Genomic DNA, 27,199 nt, shown 5'->3' on the forward strand with positions numbered 1-27,199 from the left:
GAGTTACACGCCTCTCTCTCTCCTTCTCTATTGTTGTATTTTTCCTGCAATGTGCTTGCTCGTGTTCTCAGATTTTGTCTTCATCTCCACTGCATATTCTGACATGGTATCAGAGCTCTAGGCTCTTGGAAGATCTTGGGAACTGTGTGAGCAAGAGGGGGGTTGTTTTGTTGCTGATTGGTGGGCTGTTTTGGACTGTTCGGGAAGAGGATAAGCAAGAGGAAGGCAGGCTGATTTGCTGGACAGCCACTTGCAGGTTTAAGTTTTCTTTTTTCCCACCCCTTTTCAGTTACTCCCCCGCAATGGCAAATTTACTTGAGATAGCTGAGAGGCATGTGAAGATCTTGACACTCCCCACGTTCCCAGTGGACCGTCAGTTGGACGGAAACAACTACGGCATATGGAAGGTAATGATGGAATCTGTTCTGGAGTCTTACGACCTTGCTGATTTCATTGTTGTTGGGGTTCCACAGCCGGAGTTAGAGGAAGGGGAGTTACCCTCGATTCGGAAGGAACACGAGGCACAGGCACAGTTATGGGATCGTGTCAATGCCAGGGTCCATTCTTTCATTTTCCTCAATTGCACACCGTAGGTAACCAATCATATCAAGCATATGACACTGGCCAAAGGTATATGGCATCATTTGGCTTCTCTTTACAACAGGGTATCACCCATGAAGAGGATCTCCTTGGAAGTATAGATGCGGGTGATGAATCTTGCAAAGTCGTCGATGATGCGGGAGTACATCAACAAGCTGCAAGCTCTTCAACAGGAAGTTCTCCAGGCTGAGAAGGAGATATCATCAGAGGATACGGCCATCATGTTGCTGTCACACTTGCCCTCTCAGTACTCAGCATTCTACTCTTCTTTGATTACTAGTGGCAGGCTCCTCACCATCACATGAGAGGAGCTTGTGCCCATGGTCTTGGACCAGGAGGAAAGATTCACGAACCCTCCATAGAGTAGAGGTTCGGAGGCCTTAACTGGCCAACGGTCGAAAGGTTGTAATAAGAAGGGAAGGCTTCGACTAAGTGCACAGACTCTGAGTGAATTGCTGCTCGCTCGCTGAAGCTCCCGCCCCCCCCCCTGCTCTGCGCACCTTCGATCCCCCCCCCCTCCTCGCGCCCCTTCTCGCCTCTGCCCCCCGTTTGTCCCCTCTGCTCGCCACTGCGCCCCCCCCCCCTTTCCTCGCTGCTGCGCCGCCCCCCCCTCCTTCAGCGCTTCTGCGCCTCCACCCCCCCTCTTCGCCAGGTCGCCCCCCTCCCCGCTGCCGCCTTTCGCCCTCCCTCCCTGCTGCCGCCATTCCGCCCCCCCCCCCCCCCCCCCCGCCTCTTCGCTTCTTCATTCTCGCCGCCTCTCAGCAGCGCCCCCCCCCTTCCCTCTCGCGTTGTCGCCGCCTCCCCCCCCTCTGGGCCTCTCCTCCGATTTCCGCCCCCCCTTCCCTCCTCTGTCGTGCTGCTTCTTCCCTTAGGGGTTTTTTTTTGTTTTTTTCCTTATCGTCACCCGTCCTTCCGCCTCTTGGTGTGCAGCCCGCTTCTTGCAAGGGTTTTCCGCTTTCGCCTCGCCTTCGCTTGAGCTTCAGACTCTGATGGAGTCTCCTCCCGCCTCGCCTCAGAGGGACTCTTCTGCAGCCCCCTCGCCCGCCCCCGAGGTCATCCCCATCAGGCTTTCTCTTTCGCCGGAAGAGGAAGCGAGCCTCACCGCAGAGGTGGAGCGCCTTCAGGCTCACTCCACCATCTGCCGTATAGTCGGCACTCGCCCCAGCAGAGGGGAGATCAGGGATCTTCTACAGGCCCGCCTTCTTGCAGATGTGGGCAAGATCCTGGATGTACAGCTCTTGGGCCGGGGACATTATCAGATCGAGTTCGAGGCCGCCCAGAGCGTTGCCAAGGTCCTTGCCATGAGTCCTCTGGATATCAGGGGTGCTCGGGCTTTCTTCAGGCCTTGGCAGCATGGATTTGACCCAGCAGCGGCGGAGCAGGGAGAGCGCCTCTTCCATATTACAGTTTGTTTCCCTGGTCTCCGCCGGGAGTATCTTCCGCTCCTCCCCAGACTCGGAGCTTTGGTGGGCTCGGTTCTTGAGACGGGCCCCTCAGCAGCTTCAGTGGTGGCCAGAGCAGCTGGGTTACCTTCGGTCAGAGTGTTGGTATCTGACATCTCCTCCCTTCCTAAGGTCATTCAGCTACCTAGGATAGGGGGGGGGTGGATAGATCAGAGAGTGGAGTTCTCGGGGCTCCCGAACCAGTGCTTCATTTGTAGGCAGGTCGGCCATTTGGCCAAGGCCTGCCCTCGCAGGAGACCTCGGCCCTCACCACAGCAGCAGGCCACGGATGGCCCGCCCGCAGATTCGGCCCGGCAGGCTGCCTCAGGGACACCTGCTCAGGCCACAGAGACCTCGGAGTGGCAGCCAGGACAGGGGCGCCGTCGAGGGAGACAGCCTCAGCAGCGCGCCCAGGTACCGCTGCAGCAGCAGCCACAGCCTCAGCCTCACTGGGTTCCCGTGAGGAACAGATTTGCTCCCCTTCAGGAGGAGACCCCTGCAGCGACCGAGGACCAGGAGATGCCAGCTCCCCCTCCTTCACCTCCCCCACACCCACCCCCTCCCACCGCCTCGCGTCCACCATCGCCTCCTCCCGCCCCCGCTCCGGTCTCGGCAGCGGCTCCCTCTCCTCCTCCCTCGCCTCCCCCTCCTCCCCCTCCGCCCGCCTCGCCTTCCCGGGAGGTCCTGGCAGTTCCCTGGCGCTCACCTGCAGTCCGGAGGGCGCTGAGCACTGACCTCGCTCGAGCATCACAGAGGAGACCTATGCCGATTAGGGCTTCACGGATTTCATCTATCCGCAGTCGGCTGAGTCGCCTCGGTATTCGTCAGCGCTCGGAGGCGTTTGATTATACCTTTACACGGCTTTTTGGAGCCGAGGGCCCCCATGAGCCAGCACCCATCCGAGTGCATGTAGTGATACCTCCGGCCCGCGGGGAGGAGGCACTAGACTCAGCGGTGGCCTTCTCATTCCCTCTTTGTGGACCTTGTGACCGGGAGTGGACTCTAGAGCTCGCTCTCAGCACGTTGAAGACTCAGGCAGTTGAGTTTTCTCATCACATGAGCGATTTGGAGGTTACAGATGTGATAGGCCGACTTTGGGAGTTGGCTCATTTTTTCTTGGATCCCGGGAGTGTGGATACATCCGGGATTCGGCATTTGGTCGTGCGCATAGTTGCAGATTTGGCACGCGACCCAGGATATGTGAGTATACATGAGGTTACTATGTCAGAGCAGGAGGCAGTCGCCATGGGTCACAGCCATTGGCGCCTGATCCGGGATTCTTGCAGTACACCGGGTGGGCAGACTCGCAGCCGTTCGGATGGGGACTACTCTCCATCCAAGCCGCTTGCGAAGGCTCGCCGCACGGCTGAGACAGCATCCACCTCAGTAGGACATCCATGAGGATCATCTCATGGAATGTTCAGGGCCTTGGCGGAGCACACTTTATACGTTATCGAGGCTGCTTGAGGCAGGAGCTACAGAGATGCCTGGTTGGTGGTAGCATAGACATTCTGATGATGCAGGAGCACCACTTGGGTGAGAGCAGGATCCGGAGATATGGTTCGGTGATGCCTGGTAGATGGGACACTTTCTGGTCTGCAGGGTTTGGTCCTTTGGGTGGACAGGGAGGAGTATGCATGGTTATTGCAGATGCATGGCGGCAGGCCATTGTGGATCGAGGGATCATTGTGCCTGGCAGAGCACAGTATGTCATTCTGAGGATGCATGATGAGCTATTGGGTGTGCTCAACATCTATGCGCCCAATCATGCTAGTGCCAGAGCAGAGTTTTGGACTCAGGTTACAGATGCATTGCCAGAGGCCGCACATTGGTGTGTTGGGGGAGACTTCAACATGCTTGAGGACCCGGCAGATAGGGTGGGAGGCAGTCATGTTACAGTGCACGGCACGGAGCTTGCAGCTTGGGACCGGTTTTGCATGTCACTGAGGATCACTGATGCATGGCAGCATGGGGCTTTCTCCCGGTCTCAGGACAGTCTTAGTTTCTCTCGGTCGGATCGTCGACAGGGAGGGACTAATCTATCTCGGATTGATCGCTTTTATGTGGGCGATTGGTTGGGGGAGCGAGGGGGCTCCGTCGGCATTCTTGCTGGCACCTCATTTTCAGATCATGCGCCAGTTATATTGACTTTGGAGGAGGGGACTCGGGAGCCCAGCTTGCAGTTGAGGATCCCAGAGCGGGTACTTGCAGACCCCAGTCTCGCTGAGGACATTGAGAGGATCTGGCAGGATAGTCAGTGCTCTGACCAGGATGCAGCGGGCCAGTGTGCCCAGGGACTCATTGATCTTAGCTCTTTTCTGCACGCTGCAGCTTTGACACGACTGGGAGAGATTCGAGAGCGGGAGCAACGGCTGAGACGTAGCCTTGCTTCGCTACAGCGACTTCAGGAGCAGCAGCCAGCATGTGAGTGGGTGGCGTCCCAGCTGAGCCAGGCCCGCCAGGAGGTTAGAGAGGCAGAGGAGCAGAGACATGAGTTTTACTATCGTCGTCAGGCCTCTCAGTGGACGCAGCTTGGTGATAGAGTGACTGGGGAGTTTTTTGAGATCACTGGACCCCGTCATGCGCGAGCAGGGGTTCGTCAGCTTGGTAGACCGGATGGATCGATAGCTACTGAGCTCGGGGAGATCAGAGACATTGCCACAGCTTTTTATAGTGACTTGCTTTCAGCGGAGCCAGCCACTGAGGATCGGGATGTATGCAGACAGACTGTGTGGGCCCATGTGCAGAGGAGGGTCACAGACCATATGCGCACAGTTTTAGGTGCGCCTCTGTCAGAGACTGAGCTTGCCGAGGCCTTGAGGGTCCTGCCGCGACATAGTTGCCCAGGGGAGGACGGACTGACGCCGGCCTTCTTTATGCGCTACTGGGACCTTTTGGGGCCAGGCCTCCGCAGGGGCTTTCAGCATGTTTTGGACACTGGGATGATGCCGCAGAGCTTTTCAGAGGGCTTGATCTATCTTATCCCCAAGGGGGAGGGAGTATCAGATGATATTCGGCATTGGAGGCCTATTACGATCCTCAATACTGTCTACAAGGTCTTGGCAAAGGCCTTGAGTTTGAGGATCCAGCCCTTCCTGGGGGAATTGATTCATGCTACTCAGACCGGATTTGTCAAGGAGCGCAGTATCCTTGACAACATCTTTACTTTCTGGGAGGCGACGGCCCGAGCCAGGTTTCTTGGTGAGGACTTGGTCGTGATGCTTCTCGATTTTGAGAAGGCATACGACAGAGTCGATTGGGGATTCTTAGAGGGCACTATGCTACGCCTGGGCTTTGAGCCAGGATGGATCAGAGGGGTGGCAGCTTTGTATTCCACAGCTCGCAGCCAGGTGCTGATTGCAGGAGGTCGGGGGCCGAGTTTTGAGCTGACCAGATCAGTCCGTCAGGGGTGTCCTCTCGCTCCTTTCCTTTTTCTCTTCTTTGCGGAGGCTATGAGTATGTATTTGTCGGCAGAGGAGGTTGGTTTGAGAGGACTTCAGCTCCCAGTCCGGGGGGAGGATTTGCTTGATGCTGAGTTTGCAGACGACACGGGCTTATTTTTGCATGGCCAAGAGGCCAATCTTATTCGGGCAGAGCAGTCGCTCCAGGTTTTTAGTGCAGCTTCGGGAGCATTGATCAATTGGCGCAAGACAGTGGCCTTTTGGATCAGTAGTGCTCCCACTCCGGCATGGAGTCCGGACCCCGGTTTTAGATGGATTCCTCCCGGCACAGCAGTGCGGTATTTGGGATGCCAGATCGGCCTCGATTTGTCACCTGAGCAGCAGATTGCCCCGCTTCTTCTGAGCATTCGGAAGAAGCTATTGTATTGGAGTACAGCTCAACTATCCTTGGCTGGTAGGGTGGTGGTGGCAAATCAGGTGCTGTTAGCGACTATGTGGTACATTATTCTTGCTGGATTTTCTCGAGCTCTTGCATCAGCCAGGTACAGAGGCTGATCAGGAACTTTCTGTGGTCTGGGCGGGACGGTCAGCCAGCTCGGGCAAAGGTTGCATGGGCAGTTATTACACTTCCGCTGGCTCAGGGCGGTTTGGGCATTATAGATCCAGTCGATCAGAGTAGAGCCTTATTGGGGAAGCTTATTGTTCGGGGGTTGCTTCCAGGCGCTGAGCCTTGGAAAGAGCTCCTCTTGCAGCGACTGCAGGCCCGGGCGCCTCCTGCAGGGGGTACTTGGGCACCAGAGATTCGCTGGATCTTCATAGAGATGAGGAGGACAGGCCTCAGTAGAGGATGGGAGGACAGATTTGCTTTGAGTATCCTGCGAGCTTGGGAGCTGTTGAGACCGGGGCTCTCTCAGCGGCCTCCTTCTTGTGTTGAGGAGCGGGCCAGGCAGCCGCTCATCTGGAGCCCAGCGGTTCGTACAGAGCAGGGTCATATGCTGGGTTCTCGGCCTCGTCTAGCCTGGGGACCTTTAGCGGCAGGCCCGGCTCGTAGTTTTGGAGACTGGCAGGCTTTCTGCAGTCTACCAGAGGAGACCCAGGTGGAGAGGCTGAGTCACTTCAGAGGGGGATTGATTATGAGGGATGATATTCAGGAGGCACTTTCAGAGGAGTGGTTCACACCTCTCGAGCCAGTGGCCCCACGGTGGATGGGAGCCTTTACACAGTTGGAGATCCTGATTGCTGTCAGAGCTAGCACTGAGGATGGCAGATGCCTCTATTATGAGATTCAGGATGAGGGCAGACTCCAGAGAGTGGAGGTGGAGTCGCCTTTGGTTGCAGAGTGCACCTTTCAGAGGATTCGGGTAGTGGCTGCCGCTTCTCGGAAGTGGCATATTGACCCCGACCCTGCGGACGTGCTCCCGGATTGGCGCATCTGGGCATATGCAGCGCGCCCCTTGGCCCGGCTGCAGTGGGACCCCGGAGAGTACGAGTGGCATGATCCTTATGCATCCCTTGAGGCCACAGAGATCACATTTTTCCAGTATACTGTCAGGTTGGGACGGCATATCTTGACGGCGAGGAGGACGGTGTCTCCAGCGGCAGCGGGGCATTGGCGATTGCAGGGACTATCACAGGAGTTCCTGGAGGATTTCTGGGCTCGGCTCTGGGCTAGTCGACAGGCCCGCAGGATCTCGGCTTTTCAGTGGCTGGTCGCCCACAGGGGCTCAGCAGTTGGCACTTGGCTTGTTTACAGCGGTCTTCCGGCGGCCTGCGTCCGATGCGGCCACCCTATGGAGACACAGAGACACTGCCTGTGGGACTGCCCTCAGGCACAGCAGATTTGGCTGCGGATGCTGCGTATTCTGGCCCCCCTCTCTCCAGAGGGTATGTTTACGTGGGGTGCCGCCGCTTGGTCGACTTCGTCAGGGCCTGCTATGGGCTATGAGATGGAGCAGGGCAGTCAGGCCATCAGATTTATTAGGGGCCAGCCTCGCTTGGTTCCGGCACCGGATTTCTCGTCCGCCAGCTGGACACAGGAGAGGGATTTACGATGGGAGCTCCTCAGCAGCCTCACCATCTGGTTCACCTGGAGGGCCCGATGCTTCACGGCCTTTGAGGGGAGATTGGAGCCACCAGCAGAGACTGTTCGGGGTATTTGGCAGGAGTTGATCCACACCCTGCGAGGACAGTACGACCGCATCCGGGGAGACTCGGATGAGGCGATCTTACGGCGCCAGGCCTTTCATACCACTTGGCGCTGCGGCCCGTTCTATACCCTACACACGGGATCCCCCCGTTGGCACTACAGGCCACCTGTTTGGCTCTTTCCCCCCCCATTGTATGATTTAGCCACTCAGTCCTTTAGGCTGATGCTTGTATTTTGCAGCACCTAGGGAGAGTCTCCCGGGCTGCCATGATGTATTCACTGCTCTTCTCTCTGGTAGGAGCAGGAGAGATCTCTTTTGTAGCCCTCCGGGCGTTTTTTACATAACTAATGAAAGGATCTTTTCTCGGAAAAAAAAAAAAAAAGAAGGGAAGGCTTCATCGGAGAAGTCTTCTAAGAAGAAGTCCGACTGAGATCGCGAGAAACTAAAGGCAGAGAGGAACTGTAGTGATTGTGGCGAGAAAGGCCACTATTGGAGGCTGTGTCCCAAGCGGGGCATCGAGAAGGGTGCAGAATCCTTAGCAGCAACCGTGAAGACTCCAGCTTTTGTGCACCTGGAGGTTATGGACACTGATGTTTCATTTTCTTCTTGTAGGGAGGAGGTTGGAGGACTTTCTGCTACGGATACTTGGGAGTGGATTCTAGAAAGTAGTGCTTCCAGGCACATGACTCCTTCCCGTTCGGCTTTACAGGATCTTTGCAGGTATTTTGGTCACATACTTACTGGGGATACATCCACTATCCCAGTTCACAGTGAGGGCAAGTTGGAGATAGTTCCCTATGGCAAAGGGGGAAGCATTCCTCCCAGGTGTTGTATGTTCCATCACTTGGTTTTCATCTGTTGTCAGTGCATCGGGTTTGCAAGACTGGCGTACAGGTGGAGTTTGATGAGCATTTTGTTGCTCTCCGAGACAAAGCAACAGGCCGGGTAGTTTGGGAAGGCGGAGTGGAGAATGGAGTTTACAAACTTTCAGCACTCACTCTCCCAGGCCCTCAGTTTTGTGATGAGTGGCAGTCTGGTAATGGCCACTTAAGTGTGGATACGCTGCAGGTGCAAGCTTTCCCAGACTCGATGGTGGATAGCTTGCCAATTGATGTGGCAGTAGTTGGCAGGAACTTTCCAGTACAGATGATGGTAGTTCTTGTGTTTGTCAGTCAGAGAAAACTTTACAGGTAACCTATGCTTTGATGTCTCGTAGTATTCGGGACAAAGAAGTTCCTGTAGTTGAGGAAGCTCTTTTCACCGGGACCTATTGGAAAGCCAGGCAAGCGGCAGTTAATTACTTGTAGAAGGAGGTGGATGTTGCACATTCTCCAGGCTTTGTGGTTCCGGATGCAAATGGGGGTGGTTTACAGGTTTACGAAGGCCTTGAGTGGTCTTCAACAGGTTTCCAGGACTTGGCATCCCACCGTAACAGTTGTTGATCCTTGTGAGCAGTATGATGCCTCCTTGACTCGGAAGCAGAATGGTTCATTGATCTGGTTGCTGGTTTCAGATTGGACGGGAGCTTCCCGATGAGGCTGTTGAGCTCATGTTTGCAGAGGACTCTTTGGGAGGCAGGATTGCGTATCTTGTGGTTTCTGCAGCATGCGAAGGGTCTTGGACTCTTTTACACAGGAGGGGGATTGATGGATGGAGTCAGACTCCACGGTTGGAGTGACTCAGATTGGGGAGGAAAGCATTTTCACGGAGCAGTAAGAGGCAGCTATCTATTGCCTTGTCGTCGCGACAGAGGCAGAGTATCGGGCTGCTTGTGGTGCTGCTTCCGAGGTGGTGAGGTTGCAGAGGTTACTTGGCGAGATTGGGTTGCCATTGGTGGAACCCATGGTCATCCAGAGGCATTTTGTTCGTGAAAAGATCTTTGCTGATGATATCTTGCTAGAGTTTTGTTCGACAGAGGACAGTGCAGTGGACCTCTTCACGAAGTCTCTATCTTGGGCTATGCTGTGGCGGCACTCCAGCTCTTGGGGTTGGTTTCACATCCAGGAGCTAAGAGGGGGTGTCAGCAGTCATCTCCTGTCTGTATATTTACACCAAGGCCTCTGTTGTGGGTGTGCTCGCTCGATTTAGGTGTTTTCTCATTTTTTCCCACCCCATATTTTTTCCTATTTTTTCCTATTTTTACCATGTGTTGTTTCGTGGCTCCTGGTTGATCCAGACACTGGCCGACTGTGCTGGTATGGGTGTCCGGGATGTTGGCCGACTGCTCCTACTGGTCGTGTGCGTTGGCCGACTCTGAGCAGTTGGCCGACTGGAGGACTGACCTGGTCGTGGACATTTTGGTCTTGTTGGCTATCTTTTGAGCAGGCCGACTGGCTGATGGGGCCATATAAAATGGCCCCATGGCCCCCCACACTTTGTATTGTGTATTCGGGTTTTCTCTTGTGTATATAGTAGAGTTACACGCCTCTCTCTCTCCTTCTCTATTGTTGTATTTTTCTTGCAGTGCACTTGCTCTCGTGTTCTCAGATTTTGTCATCATCCCGTTGCATATTCTGATAGTGACATCTTGCTTCTTTATTGTTCGACGGAGGACAATGCGGCGGACCTCTTCACGAAGTCTCTACCTGAGGCTATGGTCCGGCGGCACTCCAGCTCACTGGGGTTGGTTGCACATCGAGGAGCTGAGAGGGGGTGTTAGCAGTCATCTCCTGTCTTTACACACTGTCAAGGCCTCTCTTGTGGGTGTGCCCGCCCGTTTTAGTGTCTTCCCATTTTTCTTCACTCGCCGTATATTTTTCCTATTTTTCTGGAGGAGTGGATGGGTTGTCGGCTGGCCAATTGTGTTTTTTTTTTCCCCAAAAAAAGATCCTTTCATTAGTTATAAAAACGCCCGTAAGGCTACAAAAGATCCCCTCCTGCTCATAAGAAAACAGAGCAGAGATCCAAGCAAGGCAGCTAGGGAGACTCTCCCTAGGTGCAGAGAAATACAAATATCAGTACAGAGACTGAGGGGCTATATCATACAATAGGAGGGGGGAAAAGCCAAACAGGTGGCCTGTAGTGCCAGCGGGGGGAGCCTGCGTGTAGGGTATAGAAGGGGCAGCTGCGCCAAGTGGTGTGGAAGGCCTGGCGTCGCAAGATCGCCTCATCCGAGTCGCCCCAGATGTGGTCATACTGTCCTCGCAGAGTGTGGATCAACTCCTGCCAAATCCCCTGAACAGTCTCTTCTGGTGGCTCCAGTCTCGCCTCAAAGGCCCTGAAACACCGGGCTCTCCAGGTGAACCATATGGTGAGGCTGCTGAGGAGCTCCCATCGTAGATCCCTCTCGTGTGTCCAGCCGGCGGACGAGAAATCCGGTGAAGGAACCAGGCGAGGCTGGCCCCTAATGAATCTGATGGCTTGGCTGCCCTACTCCGTCTCATAGCCCATAGCAGGCCCTGACGAAGTCGACCAAGCAGCGGCACCCCACGTATACATACCCTCTGGAGAGAGGGGGGCCAGAATGCGCAGCATCCGCAGCCAGATCTGCTGCGCCTGGGGACAGTCCCATAGGCAATGTCTCTGTGTCTCCATAGGGTGGCCGCATCGGACGCAGGCCGTCGGAAGACCGCTGTAGACAAGCCAGGTGCCAACTGCAGAACCCCTGTGGGCGACCAGCCCCCACTGGAAAGTCGAGATTCTGCGTGCCTGTCGACTAGCCCAGAGCCTGGTCCAAAAATCCTCTAGGAACTCCTGTGAGAGTCCCTGTAGCCGCCAATGTCTGATGCAGCTGGAGAGACCATCCTCCTCGCCATCAAAATATGTCCCCCAACCGAACAGTATACTGGAAAAAGGTGATCTCTGTGGCCTCGGGGGATGCATAAGGATCATGCCACTCGTACTCGCCAGGGTCCCACTGGAGCCGGGCCAAAGGGCGCGCTGCATAAGCCCATATGCGCGAATCAGAGTCCACATCTGCAGGGTCTGGGTCAATATGCCACTTTCGAGAAGCGGCGGCCACTACCCGTATCCTCTGAAAAATGCACTCTGCAACCAAAGGCGACTCCACCTCCACTCTCTGAAGTCTGCCCTCATCGTGGATCTCATAGTAGAGGCATCTACCATCCTCAGTGCAAGCTCTGACAGCAATCAGGATCTCCAACTGTGTAAAGGCTCCCATCCATCGTGGGGCCACTGGCTCAAGAGGTGTGAACCACTCCTCTGTGAGTGCCTCTTGAATGTCATCCCTCATAATCAGTCCCCCTCTGAAGTGACTCAGCCTCTCCACCTGGATCTCCTCTGGGAGACTGCAGAAGGCCTACCAGTCTCCAAAACTACGTGCTGGGCGTGCCGCCAATGGTCCCCAAGCTAGACGAGGCCGAGAACCCAGCATATGACTCTGCTCTGTGGGAACCGTTGGGCTCCAGATGAGCGGCTGTCTGGCCGGCTCCTCGTCACAAGAAGGAGGTCTTTGAGAGAGTCCCGGTCTCAGCAACTCCCAAGCTCGCAGGATGCTCAAGGCAAATCTGTCCTCCCATCCTCTACTGAGGCCCGTCCTCCTCATCTCTATGAAGATCCATCGTATCTCCGGTGCCCAAGTGCCCCCTGCTGGAGGAGCCCGAGCTTGCAGCCGTTGCAAAAGAAGCTCTTTCCAAGGCTCAGCACCTGGAAGCAGCCCCCGAACAATAAGCTTCCCCAATAAGGCTCTACTTTGATCAACTGGATCTATAATGCCCAAGCCTCCCTGGGGGCCAGCGGAAGTGTAATAACTGCCCAAGCGACCTTAGCCCGGGCTGACTGACCGTCCCGCCCAGACGAAAGAAAGTTCCTTATCAGCCTCTGTACCTGGCTGATGCAAGAGCTCGAGAAGATCCAGCAAGACGTGATGTACCACATGGTCGCTAAAAGCACCTGATTCGCCACCACCACCCTCCCAGCCAAGGATAGCCGAGCTGTACTCCAATACAAAAGCTTCCTCCGAATGCTCAGAAGAAGCGGGGCAATCTGCTGCTCAGGTGACAAATCTAGTCCAATCTGGCATCCCAAATACCGCACTGTTGTGCCAGGAGGAATCCATCGAAAGCCCGGGTCTGGGCTCCATGTCGGAGTGGGAGCGCTACTGATCCAAAAGGCCATTGTCTTGCGCCAATTGATCAATGCTCCCGAAGCTGCACTAAAAACCTGAAGCGACTGCTCTGTGAATGGGAGAGTTAATTAGGGTTAGGAATTCATGTGGGAGACATACACAGAGAGAAGAAGGGAGAGAGAGAGAGAGAGAGAGAGAGAGAGAGTTGTGGGGATAAGTCAACTCATGGGAATGAGTGTGTGACTCCCCTATCACACATGTATATTTGCTCTAGTACACATAGTGCACTTAGTACATTAAAAGTACTAAGTGTACTATGTACTATAACTTATGGGCTTGTACACACTATAAGGGTGGGCATAATGCCTTTACCCCAACAACCTCCCACTTAAAGGCAAAGTGCCCTTAAGTAAAGGAAAAGAAAAAAATCAGCATGTACATGATAATATACAAGGCCATATCAAGGCTAAAACTGGCCTCATCCAATGCCCATCAAGTGTCTGTAATGAGCAAACCGCTCCGGAGGCAAACTCTTTGTCAACAGATCAGCCGGGTTGTCATCCGTATGAATCTTAACAAGCTGAATTTGCTTGTTCTCTATCACCTCTGATGAAGTGATACTTCACATCCACATGCTTCGTCTTTGCATGAAAGACAGGGTTCTTTGCCAACTGGATGGCACTTTGACTGTCACAATGCAACAATGGAATATCCCCTGTATAACCCAAATCAACCACTAACCGAGATAGCCATAATGCCTCCTTGCAAGCCTCTGTGGCTGCAACATACTCGGCCTCTGTAGTAGATAAGGCTGTGCACTTCTGCATCCTGGATATCCATGACACAGCACCTCCTGTGAATGTGAACACATAACCGGTAGTAGACTTCCGGTTATCTGGATGACCGGCATAATCCGAATCCGTGTAACCATGCACTAATGCATCCTGTTTGCCAAAACAAATGCACATATCTTGTGTGCCCTTCAGGTATCTCATGACACCTTTCACTGCTTCCCAATGCTTCTTGCCAGGTTTGGCCATGTATCTAGAAACCACTCCCACTGCAAATGCAATGTCCGTCCTAGTAGCAACCATGGCATACATGAGACTGCCACAAGCTGAAGCATACGGAATCTTGGCCATATCAGCCCTGTCACTATCCGACTGTGGGCTGTCCATAGCACTAAGTTTCACATATGGAGGCAAAGGAGTACTAGTCTTCTTCCCCCCGTCCATATTGAACCTCTGCAAAACTTTGCCAATGTATTCCTTCTGAGACAAATACAACACATGCTGATTTCTGTCCCGAAGTATCCGCATACCCAAAATGTGATTTGCATCACCCAAAATCCTTCATATCAGAGGTTTGATGCAGCCTCTTTTTCAAGGCATCCATCTCTTACGAGATTTCCCGGCAATCAGCATATCATCAACATACAAGATGAGGATCAATAGACTACCATCCAAAGCTTTCTTGGTGTATAAGCAGTGATCTATGTCGCTTCTCTTGAAATCCTGGGATTTCATGAATGTATCAAATTTATGATACCATTCCCTTGGTGCCTGTTTGAGCCCATAAAGACTCTTTTTCAGCTTGCATACAAGCTTCTCCTTTCCACTCACTTAATAACCCTCTGGCTGTTACATATATATCTCCTCATGGAGATCACCATGAAGAAAAGCAGTCTTCACATCCATCTGAATCAAGTCCAGATCATCATGTGCAACCAAAGCTAACACAGCTCTAAGTGTGGTCATTTTGACCACTGGAGAGAAGATCTCATCAAAGTCCACACCATATTCCTGCTTGAAGCCCTTAGCCACTAACCTGGCTTTGTACCTTGGCTTTGCATCAAGTGCAACTTTGAGCCTGTAAACCCACTTGCATGGCAAAACCTTCTTGCCTGCAGGCAAATGCACCAACTTCCACGTTCCATTTTTGTGCAGAGAATCCATCTCTGACTTCATGGCACGCTCCCAAAGAGCTTTGTCTGCCCTCTGTAAAGCCTCCTTGTAACATGAGGGTTCCCCACAGTCAGTGAGCATCAAGTAGTCAACCCCTGGAACAAACCTGTCAGGGGCTCTGGAGGGTCTTGTGGACCTCCGTACCCAATGACCATCATTTGCAGGTTGCTGTCCAGCCTGCATATCACCCATTGGTGGCTCCTGTTCCATGCCATAAGGCTGAAATATCATGCCCGGTATCTCCTCTAACTGTGGGATATCCATAGGGATATCTTCTGCCATCTCTGGCTGTCCATTTGGACCATTTTCAGAACCATTTAAGGGCTGGTTTTGATGCTGTAATGGCTGATTTACAGCCCTTGGTTGTTGTCCATGATGTCCATCATCATCAAAGATGACTCTGCCAGGCTCCTGTTGCCTTGCAGGCTCCTTATACATGCATGTTTCATCAAAAATGACATCATTGCTGCGTATAATCTTTCTATTCACGGGATCCCAAAGTCTATACCCCATTTCACCTGTGTCACCATATCCTAGGAATATGCATTTGTGAGACTTAGGATCAAGTTTGGTGTGCATTTCCCTGCATATGTGCACGTACGCAACGCAACCAAACACTCTCAAGTGCTTGTATGACGGAGGCTTCCTTGTCCATACTTCCTCTGGCACTTTTCCACCAAGCCTCGTGTTAGGTGACCTGTTTATAAGATGAACAGCTGTCATAACAGCTTCAGCCCAAAAACCATCAGGTAACGTAGCATGTGACAACATAGAACGGGCCTTCTCCTAAATGGTCCTGTTCATCCTCTCTGCTGTCCCGTTTTGTGGAGGATCATAAGGAGTAGAGAGCTCCCTCTTGATGCCTTTAGCATCACAAAGTCTTGATGCCTTTAGCATCTCACATACATTTGTATGCACAAGCTCTAACTGAGCATCTTTCTGTCCAAGAGCTTTCTTGTGGGGGCACTGGAGTTGCCTGCCATATATACAATGCTCACAAAACTGAAAACTTGAAAACTTTAGAGAAGGCAAGTAATCCAAACGAGACAATTGCTCCATTCCTTTGACACTCATGTGTCCCAACCGGCTATGCCACATAGAAATTTCCGGCAGCTCGGTTGCATTTACATTAGCATGGTGACAAACACCAGCATGCATGAAATAAAGAGTATCCACCTTAGAGCCTCTGGCAACAACCAGTGAGCCCTTACTAATCTTCCACTTTCCACGACCAAATGTGGTAACATAATCAGCATCATCAAGCTGTCCAGTCGAAAGCAGGTTCTTCTTGATCTCAGGCACATGCCTGACATCATGGAGCATAAGTTGTGAGCCATCTGAAAACACAAGCCTCACATCACCTCTGCCAAGAATCTTGCATGCATGGTTATCACCCAAATAAACTACTCCTTCATTGCCAGCAGTATACCTGACAAACAAGTCTCTGCAACCTGTGACATGAAAGGAGGCACCTGAATCAATGATCCATGAGTGCATACCATGACCACCTGTAAGAAGTGAATGGGCATCAAGTGAAGACGTAAATAGGACCTCATCCTCACTGTCACCTGCATGTGACACATTGATTTCTTCAATCTTGACTCCACTTTTGCCCTTTGGCTTTACATCTTTGGCTTCATCTTTGTCTTTGTCTTTGCCTTTTCCCTTTTCCTTTTGATCATTTTTCCATTTGTAGCATTGCTTTTTAATGTGTCCCTTCTTGCCACAATAATGGCATTCCAAGTCCTTTTGGGAGCGAGACTTGCTCCTTCCCCGTTCTTGGCTTTTACCCCTTTGCTGGGATCTCCCACGTGCATTCATTGCATTGGACTTTCCAACAGAGTTGTTTTTCTTGTTCATCTCCTCTTGAAGAAGAGCACCCTCAACATCTACATATGACAGCATAGCATTCGAATTGCTAGTGGCTGTCCTGAATGTGTCCCAACTCTTTGGCAAAGTGCATAAGAGAAAAGTGGCTTTGAACTCATCGTCCATTGCCAACTTTTGATTAATGACTTGGCTGACAATACCATTAAACTCATTTAGATGGGCTGTCATAGACGCCCCTTCCTTCATCTGAAGACCTATGAGTTTCTTCAACCAATACACTTTACTTGAGGCACTTTGCTGGGCATACAAGTCCTGCAATCTCCGCCACATTCCCCAAGCTGTCTTCTCTTCACGAATGCTGAAAAGTAAAGTGTCTGACACAGACAACATGATGGTGGATCTTGCCAGCTCATCCATATCTTCCCACTCTTCAGCAGTAAGAGAAGCGGGCATTACACCCCTTTCTTTGATAGGCTTGTGCTGCTTCTTCTGGAGCAACACATTATAGCACTGGGTTTGCCAAATATTATAGTTATGTGAGCCTTCAAGCTTCTTGATGTGAAGCAATGAAGAGCTCTCACCTGTGGTTGCCATAGCAATATGCTACCTGTCAATGCATGACTCCCTGCAAAATGTGCAAACACTGCACCAAAAACACACAAAGTGCTCACAGTTATTCTCCCAAAGTATATCTCCCACTGCGGAAGCACAAATGCAACTTTTCTCCCACTGTATGTGATAAAATCACCAAAATCTGGTTGCTGCAGATTTAGGACAGCACCTTAAATGTGCTCTGTTGCCCTTCCAAAGTGCTGTACAACAGTACCAAGTGCTCACCAATGATGTACCAAACTTGTACCGGCAAGTACAGCAGCTGAAATTGAACCTTTTCCTCACTCAAATCAGTGTACAGCCATGCCAAAACTTGCACAAAGCTGTGCCAAATCTGTACCAGCAGGTACAGTAGCAATAAATGCTCTCTTGGCTGTCCAAATGAGTGAAGATCAAACTCTTACAGTCTCGAACACTGCATACAACAGTCCCGAACAGAAATTGGGCAAAAGTCCCTTGACTGCAAGCTGATTTCTGAGGATTCAAGGCATAAAAGTCTTGCTTGCTGCTTTGCCAAGCTCAACAAGCATACGATCTTGAAAAGCCCCTTGACTTAAGATCAATTGCTGATCATACATGGTACATTGACGCACATGAAGGCATCCAGAGTGTTCACAATGCTTCCCCCTGGCCACATATACATCCAATACATAAAAGCCCCTTGATTTACAGGCACATTGAGTGCTTGACAGGCATCAACACATTGCCCAAAGCATTAAATGCCAGTGCCTGCATGCAAATCAACCCAATCGGCACAAAAGCCCTTTGATTTGCGTTGCAATTTCCTGCAATTTTGCCCAAATGTGAGATTGCTCACATCATACAGCATGTATGAATGCCCAATGGCTCAATTACATCAAAAGCCCCAAATTTTGACATCCAATTTGCTACAAATTGACCAGGAATGTGACCAATGTCACCCAATGTTGCCAATTTTGCTCAAAATCTGAGCAATTTTGACGTGTTCCTGCTCAATTGATGAATGTACCTGTTCAATTGATAATTGGACATGCAAATTTCAAAATTGAAGCAAAATACCTCTGATTTCTGATTTCTGTTGCAGGAAAGGGGGGAGTCGTATTTACACGTGAAGGAGATGATGCTTCTGTCACTGTGCAGGTACGGATTCAGGTGTGCAGGTTGGGAGCTGGCTGCGCTTGAGATTTAGGTCACTTGCAGGTACTGTACGGGCTGGGCGACTGTACTTGCAGCTGACGGGTACAGTCGTGCAAAGAACGTGGCCGCTGTTGTGCGCCTGGCTGAACATTCAGTGCTGCACACGGCACCACGCAGGCGACCAGTTCTTCGTACAGCACAGCAGGCGGTTGTGAGGGGATCAAATTGACTACGCAGGAAAGGTAATGGGCGACGGGACCTCCACGTGGACACGTAAACGTGTTCTTTTGTCACGGCTTGGGGTCCCTGCGCGTGCTGGTGATGGCTGAGCCGGGCGGAAATACTGCGCTGCCCTCGCCTCTTGCCTGCGAGACTGACGGCGCTGCTAAACGCCTACGCCTCCCTACGCGTGCTGGTGAGGCGCCGTTGCCTTTCCTTCTCGCTCGCCGGCTTTTTGTTGCCGCCCTCTACCACGTGTTTTGGGCACACTGCCTTTAGTCCAGCGCTGTCTCCAAAGCTCACACGCACAGGCTGCCACTCCCTCTCACTGTCTTGCAGCGCACGTGCTCCTTGCTGAGCACCAGAAAGCTCCAAGCAATCTCCTCTGCTCGTGCCAAGCTCAAGGCTCCATAGCCGAGCTTCTTTTTCGCGATGAAGACGACTCCGCACACACACGGATACTACCGTGGCTCTGATACCAGTTGAATGGGAGAGTTAATTAGGGTTAGGAATTCATGTGGGAGACATACACAGAGAGAAGAAGGGGGAGAGAGAGAGAGAGAGAGAGAGAGAGTTGTGGGGATAAGTCAACTCATGGGAATGAGTGTGTGACTCCCCTATCACACATGTATATTTGCTCTAGTACACATAGTGCACTTAGTACATGAAAAGTACTAAGTGTACTATGTACTATAACTTATGGGCTTGTACACACTATAAGGGTGGGCATAATGCCTTTACCCCAACACTCTGCCCTCTGGAGATTGGCCTCCTGGCCATGCAAAAATAAACCCGTGTCATCAGCAAACTCAGCATCGAGCATGTCCTCCCTCCGGACTGGGAGCTGGAGTCCTCTCAAACCAACTTCCTCTGCCATCAGATACATGCTCATAGCCTCAGCAAAGAAGAGAAAAAGAAACGGGGCGAGAGGACACCCCTGACGGACTGATCTGGTCAACTCAAAACTCGGCCCCCGTCTGCTTGCCATCAGCACCTGGCTACGAGCTCTGGAATATAGAGCTGCCACTCCTCGAATCCAAACTGGCTCAAAGCCCAGGCGAAGCATCGTGCCCTCCAAGAAACTCCAATCGACTCGATCGTATGTCTTCTCAAAATCAAGAAGCATCACGACCAGGTCCTCACCGAGAAATCTAGCTCGGGCCGTTGCCTCCCAGAAGGTGAAAATGTTGTCAAGGATACTACGCTCCTTGACGAATCCTGTCTGGGTAGCATGAATCAACTCCCCCAGGAAGAGCTGGATCCTCAAACTCAAGGCCTTTGCTAAGACCTTGTAGACAGTATTGAGGATCGTAATAGGTCTCCAATGCCGAATATCATCTGATACTCCCTCCCCCTTGGGGATAAGAAAGATCAAGCCCTCTGAAAAGCTCTGTGGCAACACCCCAGTGTCCAAAACATACTGAAAGCCCCTGCGGAGGCCTGGCCCCAAAAGGTCCCAATAGCGCATAAAAAAGGCAGGTGTCAATCCGTCCTCCCCAGGGCAACTATGGCGCGGAAGGACTCTCAAGGCCTCAGCAAGCTCAACCTCTGAAAGAGACTCACCTAGAACTGTACGCATACGATCTGTGACCCTTCTCTGCACATGGACCCACACAGTCTGTCTGCAAGCATCCCGAGCCTCAGTGGCTGGCTTCGTTGAAAGCAGGTCTCTATAGAACTCAGTGGCAATGGCTCTGATCTCCTCGGGCTCAGTGGCTACCGATCCGTCCTGCCTCCTAAGCTGGCAGACTCCTGCTCGAGCATGGCGAGTTCCAGTAATCTCAAAAAACTCCCCAGTCACTCTATCACCAAGCTGCATCCACTGAGAGGCCTGGCGGTGATAGTAAAACTCATGTCTCTGCTCCTCTGCCTCTCTAACCTCCTGGCGTGCCTGGCTCAGTTGGGACGGCACCCACTCACATGTAGGCTGCGGCTCTTGAAGGTGCTGAAGCGAAGCAAGGCTATGTCTCAACTGCCGCTCCCACTTGCGCGTCTCTCCCAGCCATGTCAAGGTTGCAGCGTGCAAAAAAGAGCTAAGCTCGATGAGTCCCTGGGCACACTGGCCTGCTGCATCCTGGTCAGAGCTCTGGTTATCATGCCATATCCTCTCAATGTCCTCAGCGAGACTAGGATTTGTAAGTATCCTCTCTGGGATTCTCAACTGCAAGCTGGTCTCCCGTGTCCTCTCCTCAAGTGTCAAAATAACTGGCGCATGGTCTGAAAAAGAGGTGCCATCGAGAATGCCAACGGAGCCCCCTCGCTCTCCTAACCTGTCGCCCACATAGAAGCGATCAATCCATGATAGATTAGTCCCTCCTTGCCGGCGATACGACCGAGAGAAACTAAGACTGTCCTGAGAGCGGGAGAAAGCCTCATGCTGCCATGCATCAGTGATCCTTAGTGTCATGCAAAATCACTCCCAAGCTGCAAGTTCTGTGCCGTGCACTGTAACATGACTGCCTCCCACCCAATTGGCCGGGTCCTCAAGCATGTTGAAGTCTCCCCCGACACACTAATGTGCGGCCTCTAGCAATGCATCCGTAACCTGGGTCTAGAACTCTGCTCTGGCACTAGCATGGTTGGGCGCATAGACATTGAGCACGCCAAAGAGCTCATGATGCATCCTCAGAATGACATACTGTGCTCTACCAGGCACAATGATCCCACGGTCCACAATGGCCTGCCGCCATACATCCGCAATGACCATACATACTCCTCCCTGCCCACCCAAGGGGCCAAACCTTGCAGACCAAAAGGTGTCCCATCTACCAGGCATCACCGAACCGTATCTCCGGATCCTGCTCTCACCCAAATGGTGCTCCTGCATCATCAAAATGTCAATACTGCCCCCAACTAGGCATCTCTGAAGCTCTTGCCTCAAGCAACCACGGTAACGTATATAGTGTGCGCCGCCAAGGCCTTGTACATTCCATGAGATGATCCTCATGGATGACCTGCTGAGGTGGATGCTGTCTTAGCCGTACGGCGGGCCTTCGTAAGCGGCTTGGATGGAGAATAGTCCCCATCCGAGCGGCGACGAATCTGCCCACCCGGTGTGCTGCAAGAATCTCGGACCAGGCGCCAGTGGCTGTGTCCCATGGCGACTGCCTCCCGCTTAGACAGAGCAACGTCGTGTATGCATACATATCCAAGGTCGCGTGCTAAGTCTGCCACTATGCGAACCACCAAATGTCGAATCCCGGAGGCATCCACACTCCCGAGATGAAAGAAAAAATGAGCCAACTCCCATGGTCGGCCTATCACATCTGTCACCTCCAGATCGCTCACATGGTGGGAAAACTCAACTCCCTGAGTCTTCAAAGTGCTAAGAGCGAGATCCATAGTCCACTCCCGGCCTCTAGGGCCACAGAGAGAGAATGAGAAGGCCACCGCTGAATCAAGTGCCTCCTCCCCTCGGGCCGGAGGCATCACTACATGAACTCTGATGGGTGCTGGCTCATAGGGGCCCTCCGCTCCAAAAAGCCGTGTGAAGGAATAATCAAAACCCTCCGAGCGCTGTCTAGTGTCGAGACAACTCAGCCGACTACGGATAGAGGATATCTGTGAAGCCCGAATCGGCATGGTAAGTCTCCTCTGCGGTGCTCGAGCAAGGTCAGTGCTCAGTGTCCGCCGGACTGCAGGTGAGTGCCAGGGAACTGCCAGGGCCTCTCGGGGAGCTGAGGCGAGCGGGGGGGGGGGGGGGGGGGGGGGGGGGAGGGGAGGAGGGGGGGAGAAGGGGGTGGAGAAGGAGCCGTTGCCAAAACCGGAGTGGGGACGGGAGGAGGCGCAGGTGGAAGTGAGGCGGGAAGGGGGTAGGGGGAGGGGGGGTAGGGGGGGTGCTGGCATCTCCTGGTCCTCAATCGGCGCTGGGGTCTCCTCCTGTAGGGGAGCAAAGCTGTTCCTCACGGGAACCCAGTGATGCTGAGACTGTGGCTGCTGCTGCATCGGTCTCTGGGCGTGCTGCTGGGGCTGTCTCCCTCGACGGCGCCCCTGACCAGGCTGCCACTCCGAGGTCTTTGTGGGTTGAGCAGGTATCTCGGAGGCTGCCTGCCCAGCCGCATCTGTGGGCGGGCCATCGGGGGCCTGCCGCTGCGGTGAAGGTCGGGGTCTCCTGCGAGGGCAAGCCTTGGTGAGGTGGCCGACCTGCCTGCAGATAAAGCACTGGTTCGGGAGCCCCGAAAACTCCACTCGCTGATCAATCCATCCCCCCCCCCCTATCCTAGGTAGCTGAATGACCTTCGGAAGGGAGGAGATGTCAGGAACCAAAACTCTAACTGAAGGTAGTCCAGCTGCTCTGGCCACCACTGAAGCTGCTGTGGGGCCAGCCTCAAGCACCGAACCCACCAATGCTCCTAGCCTAGAAAGGAGCGGGAGGTACTCACGGCGGAGCCCAGGGAAGCAAACTGTAACACGGAAAAGGCGCTCTCCCTGCTCGGTCGTTGCTGGGTCAAAGCCATGCTGCCAAGGTCTGAAGAATGCCCGAGCGCCCTTGATGTCAAGGGGACTCATGGCAAGGACCTTGGCCACGCTCTGGGCTGTCTCGAACTCGATCTGGTAGTGTCCACGGCCCAGTAGCTGAACGTCCAGGATCTTGCCCACATCTGCAAGAAGGCGGGCCTGGAGAAGATCTCGGATCTCCCCTCTGTTGGGGCGAGTGCCGACTATACGGCAGATGGTGGAATGTGCTTGGAGGCGTTCCACCTCTGTGGCGAGGCTCGCTTCCTCTTTTGGCGAAAGAGAAAACCTGATGGGGGTATCATCAGGGGCGGGCGAGGGGGCTGCGGGAGAGTCCCTCTGAGGGGGGGCGGGAGGAGCCTCCATCAGAGTCTGAAGCTACGTCGAAGGCGGAGCGAATGCGGAGAGTCCTTCAAGAACCGAGCTGCACACAAAGGGCGGAGGGGGGAGGCGGAAGGCAAAAAAACACCCCAGGGGACGAAAAACACACAAAGAAGGGGAGGGAGGGATAAGGCGGCGAGGACAGAAAAAAACCCCCCGGGGGGGGGGGGGGGGCGCGGGGACTGAAGCAGCGTGCAGAGGGGGGGGGTGGGGGGGAAGAGAGGGCGACGGCTGGCAGAGGGGGGGCGGGGCGCTGATGAAGGGAGGGGGGGCGCGAAGGCGAGGAGCAGGGGACGGGCGCACTGGGGCGCACAAGAAAGCCAGGCTGAGGAGGGGGAGCTTGCGTGAGGGGGGGGGGGGGGGGGGGGGGGGCGCGTGGGCGAGAAGGGGGGGAGTGTGCGCAGGCAGCAGCGCGAGCAGGGGGGGAGCATGAGAGCTTCAGCGAGCGATGCTGGCCAATTGTGTTTCTTTGCTGCCCGACTGTATTGGTGCTTCCTGACCACTCCCTAAGTGCTGGCCGACTTGGTTTATCACTCTTATTTGCCAATTTGACATTGCTTTTGGTTTTGAAAACTGTTTAGCTAGTTTACATTTTATGCAGACAATGCTACCCTTTATTCTCTCCCAATAGATACTTCTCACCTTTTCTCGCCTTTTCACAGGTTCTCTCACATTTATAGATTCTCTTTTACAGCCTCTTGCTAAGGGCTTGTTCCCGTACACACCCTATTCACTTGTATATTTCAACACCTCCCCTCAAGTGAAAACTTTGCCACCATAGCTGCTCCATTGCGTGATCTAACCACAAACATTGCGTGATCTAACCACAAAGAAAGTAATGTTTGGATGGGGTGTGCGGCAGAGACATGCCTTCAACTTATTGAAGGAGAAGCTAACTACTGGACTGGTATTGGGCATTCCAGACCCAGTGAAACCTTTTGTGGTGGGATTGTATAGGGGCATTTTTGCAACAAGACAGGCATGTGGTTGCCTTTGAGAGCTGAAGGTTGCAACATGCCGAGAAACACTTGCAGGTTTATGAGAAAGAACTTCTAGCCGCAATTCATGCTCTTACTTCCTGGAAGCATTATTTGCTTGGAACTGATTTCATGGTGAAGATGAGTCTTCAAGTTCATGGATGTCATGGACTGTCATGTTATTTGTGAAGCAGTGAGCCATGATCTTATGTAGGGACACTGTAGTTAACAGGATCCACCAATACTCACGTCTGATACTGCCTAATGCTGAAACATTTTGGTTCATAAAACAGGAGTATAAAGTCTCGTTACTCCAGCGAGAGGTAGAAAGGATACGGACGGATGTGGAGAAAATGCGAAGTGATTTGAGGTTTGTAAAAGGTGAAAAGTGACTTATTTGAACACGCTGCTCCAGTCTATTTTTCTTAGAGGCTCATTTGTGGCTGCAGGTATGAAATTGATAAGGTTACAGCAGGCCAGAGGCTTGACATCAATCTAGAAAGGGGGTAAGCATATTGCATGGAACTTATAGCCGTCACACTAGGCCAGGCGCCTGTGGGCTACAGGGTCTGTAACATGGAGCTTTGGTTTTTTCAGGCGGACGAGGGATGACTTAGCAAAGCAGAGTGCAGAGACATCTGAGTTGACAAATAAGCTCGACAGGGTAAGCAGTGTGAAGGCTACTTCTAAATGAGTACAGAGTCTGATGCCTTTTCTAACGTGCTTTACCGTTTCTCATATGTGAACAGGAGATTCATTCCTTGAAAACTCAAGTTGAGGCAGCCAAGTATGAAGTCATCAAGTATGGGATTGGTAAGATAAACCTGCCCGTGTATCTTCGTTCTGAAGCTTTTCTTGAAGTATGAACTCAGCAGTATCTGGGTGGGAACTGACTCAGGGTCTACGTTTCTGTTGTCTGCCTGGTTTTCCTAACAACAAGCTCATACTTTTCTGTATGACCTGTGCAGGTACCATTGTCTCTCTAACTGCTGTTGGTCTTGGTTTACTTCGTATTCTAATGTGACATGGAAAACATGGTTTCATTCATTCTTGGGGTCTAGATAAGAGACACCCATTTGATGGCAAGGGTGAGAGCATGAGCCGTCTCACGGCCATCATTACATTTTAGGTGATGCCTTTTTTTTGGTCAGAAAATTGATTGTAGTTACACATGCCTTTCGCTTGCATTTTTGAAAGTAAAAGTAAGAGTAATTTGAGGCATTGCTCAAGCTTGAAAACATATTCTAGGAAAGCTCATCTCTGTATTGATGAGTACCTCTCTTGATTCAAACACATTTTCCTACCATCTGCACCACATGAGACTGTGTAAGCTATTGCTGTTTTCTCTCGCTCCATGTTATCACGTGCCCTTGTTCTTACGGAGTAATACTATCCCCTTTCCTTGGTGTGCAACTAAGTGGAACCATAGTTGTATTCTGTACGCTTATGGATCCCATCAATCCATGTGAAACGCGCAGAGTAAAGAACAACCTGCATGTGTTTTGCAACAGCTGTACCATACATTCTTTGATTATTTTCCCTTTTTTTATAGCTTTCTTAATTAGTAGCTTCCAAAAATCCAAAATTTTCCAATTCTTGTTCAATTTCTCACAATTTTCCAGTTTCCCCCAAATTCCAATTTCGACTGATTTCCTGTTTTTCGTAGTTTGTCCAATGTCTTCTAAAATTTCCTAGTTTTCTCAATTTCTTTTTTTATATACATTTTAATTTTCCCTTTCTTAAAATAAAAAAGGTGAAGGCACTTAATGTATCTTGTCCTGATGCCTGTACTCCTTAGAAACTGTTCAAATGTATTGTACCTGACATTTCTATCCTCTTTGAGTAAACAACACTACTAGGTATTTTCTTTGTAATTGTCTTTCCTCCCTTATGCAGGGTCGCATTGGCATCCTATCTATAATATCCATAGTCATAGCCATGTCAGGTACATGGGCACCTCCAAATATGGATCCCAGGAAAAAAGCCTCCTTTTGTATCATTTGGATTTGGATAAAATATAGGAGTGACTGCAACAAGTGTAGGGCCTTGATCCACACCCTTGGTGTGTGTGAAACTGGTACCATGGTTGGGAGTTGTATTGAATTTTTCTTTGGGTATTGTCACTAGGATTGGTATCACTGTCATCAATTGTAATGGCAGTAAATTTATGGTCTTGCCGAGCTTTGATTTGTTCTTCTTTTAAAAAACTTAAGGAGCTCTTTAGCTCAATGCACATTGGAAAAGACCAGTCTTACATGGACCATTTGCAAGACGTGCTATGTTTTTATTTGAAAAACGAAGGGAGCTCCTGTACTTGTTCCATTTTAGAAAAGACCAGCCGTACATGGACTAATGAAGTAGTTTTCAAATGTGAAGACTAGATCAAAATGATACGAGCTTTATTATCTCTTACGGTTCTTCATTGAACACCCATTGGAAGAGTTAGTAAAAAACAATCTAGATTAACGTGATTCTAGTGGGGTTGGATAATAGCACGTGTGAACTGGTCCTCTGGCATTAGGGTGTTGTGTCATGTGCAAATTGCTCCATGAAGTGCCGTTCGCTCTTTGGGACAGGAATACCTTGTACCACACCTTGATTGTGTATCGAGATGAGGTCTAAGGTCAAGAAAATAATAGCGACGTTGAATAGTTCAAGAAAGTGGCCCATGTGATAAACGTGTCAGCCTCGAGGAAAGACACTATAGGATAATTATTAAAATGTTCTAGTGTCTATAGTTTGACATTGACCTGAGTCTAAATTTTAATGAATGTTTACCACACAAAGTGTGTGTGAACATCCAACTTATAAATCCTCAGACATCTGGACATGATTTTGGCCTAGAAACGAGACCTTGTAAAACTGCAATCGCTCGTCAGCATACACGAGGTTGACAGGTAGGTGCCCTCAACCTGCTGGGGCTAGCCACATCAAGGTAGGCATAGGCATCCACAAAAATACAAATCATTCAACTACCAAATCTCCACATCCAAGTATGCACTCCAAGGTGCCTCAACTATGACCATGGA

General features: G+C 51.7%; 1 protein-coding gene across 1 annotated transcript in view; it reads left to right on the plus strand.

Moving 5' to 3' along the window:
* LOC147628375 (protein FMP32, mitochondrial-like) overlaps positions 1–25,524 on the plus strand; it is a 78,326-nt gene extending 52,802 nt beyond the window's left edge. The window contains exons 4-8 of the mRNA XM_086813458.1: positions 24,464–24,540; positions 24,620–24,676; positions 24,768–24,834; positions 24,920–24,983; positions 25,139–25,524. Of these exons, the coding sequence (XP_086669584.1) occupies positions 24,464–24,540; positions 24,620–24,676; positions 24,768–24,834; positions 24,920–24,983; positions 25,139–25,194 (321 nt within the window). The 3' untranslated portion in view covers positions 25,195–25,524. The remainder of the gene's footprint in view (positions 1–24,463; positions 24,541–24,619; positions 24,677–24,767; positions 24,835–24,919; positions 24,984–25,138) is intronic.
* Positions 25,525–27,199: the final 1,675 nt, after the last annotated feature.

Source organism: Cibotium barometz, chromosome 19, assembly GCF_041138505.1.
Source record: "Cibotium barometz isolate CiBa-2024 chromosome 19, ASM4113850v1, whole genome shotgun sequence".
Classification (NCBI taxonomy): Eukaryota; Viridiplantae; Streptophyta; class Polypodiopsida; order Cyatheales; family Cibotiaceae; genus Cibotium; species Cibotium barometz.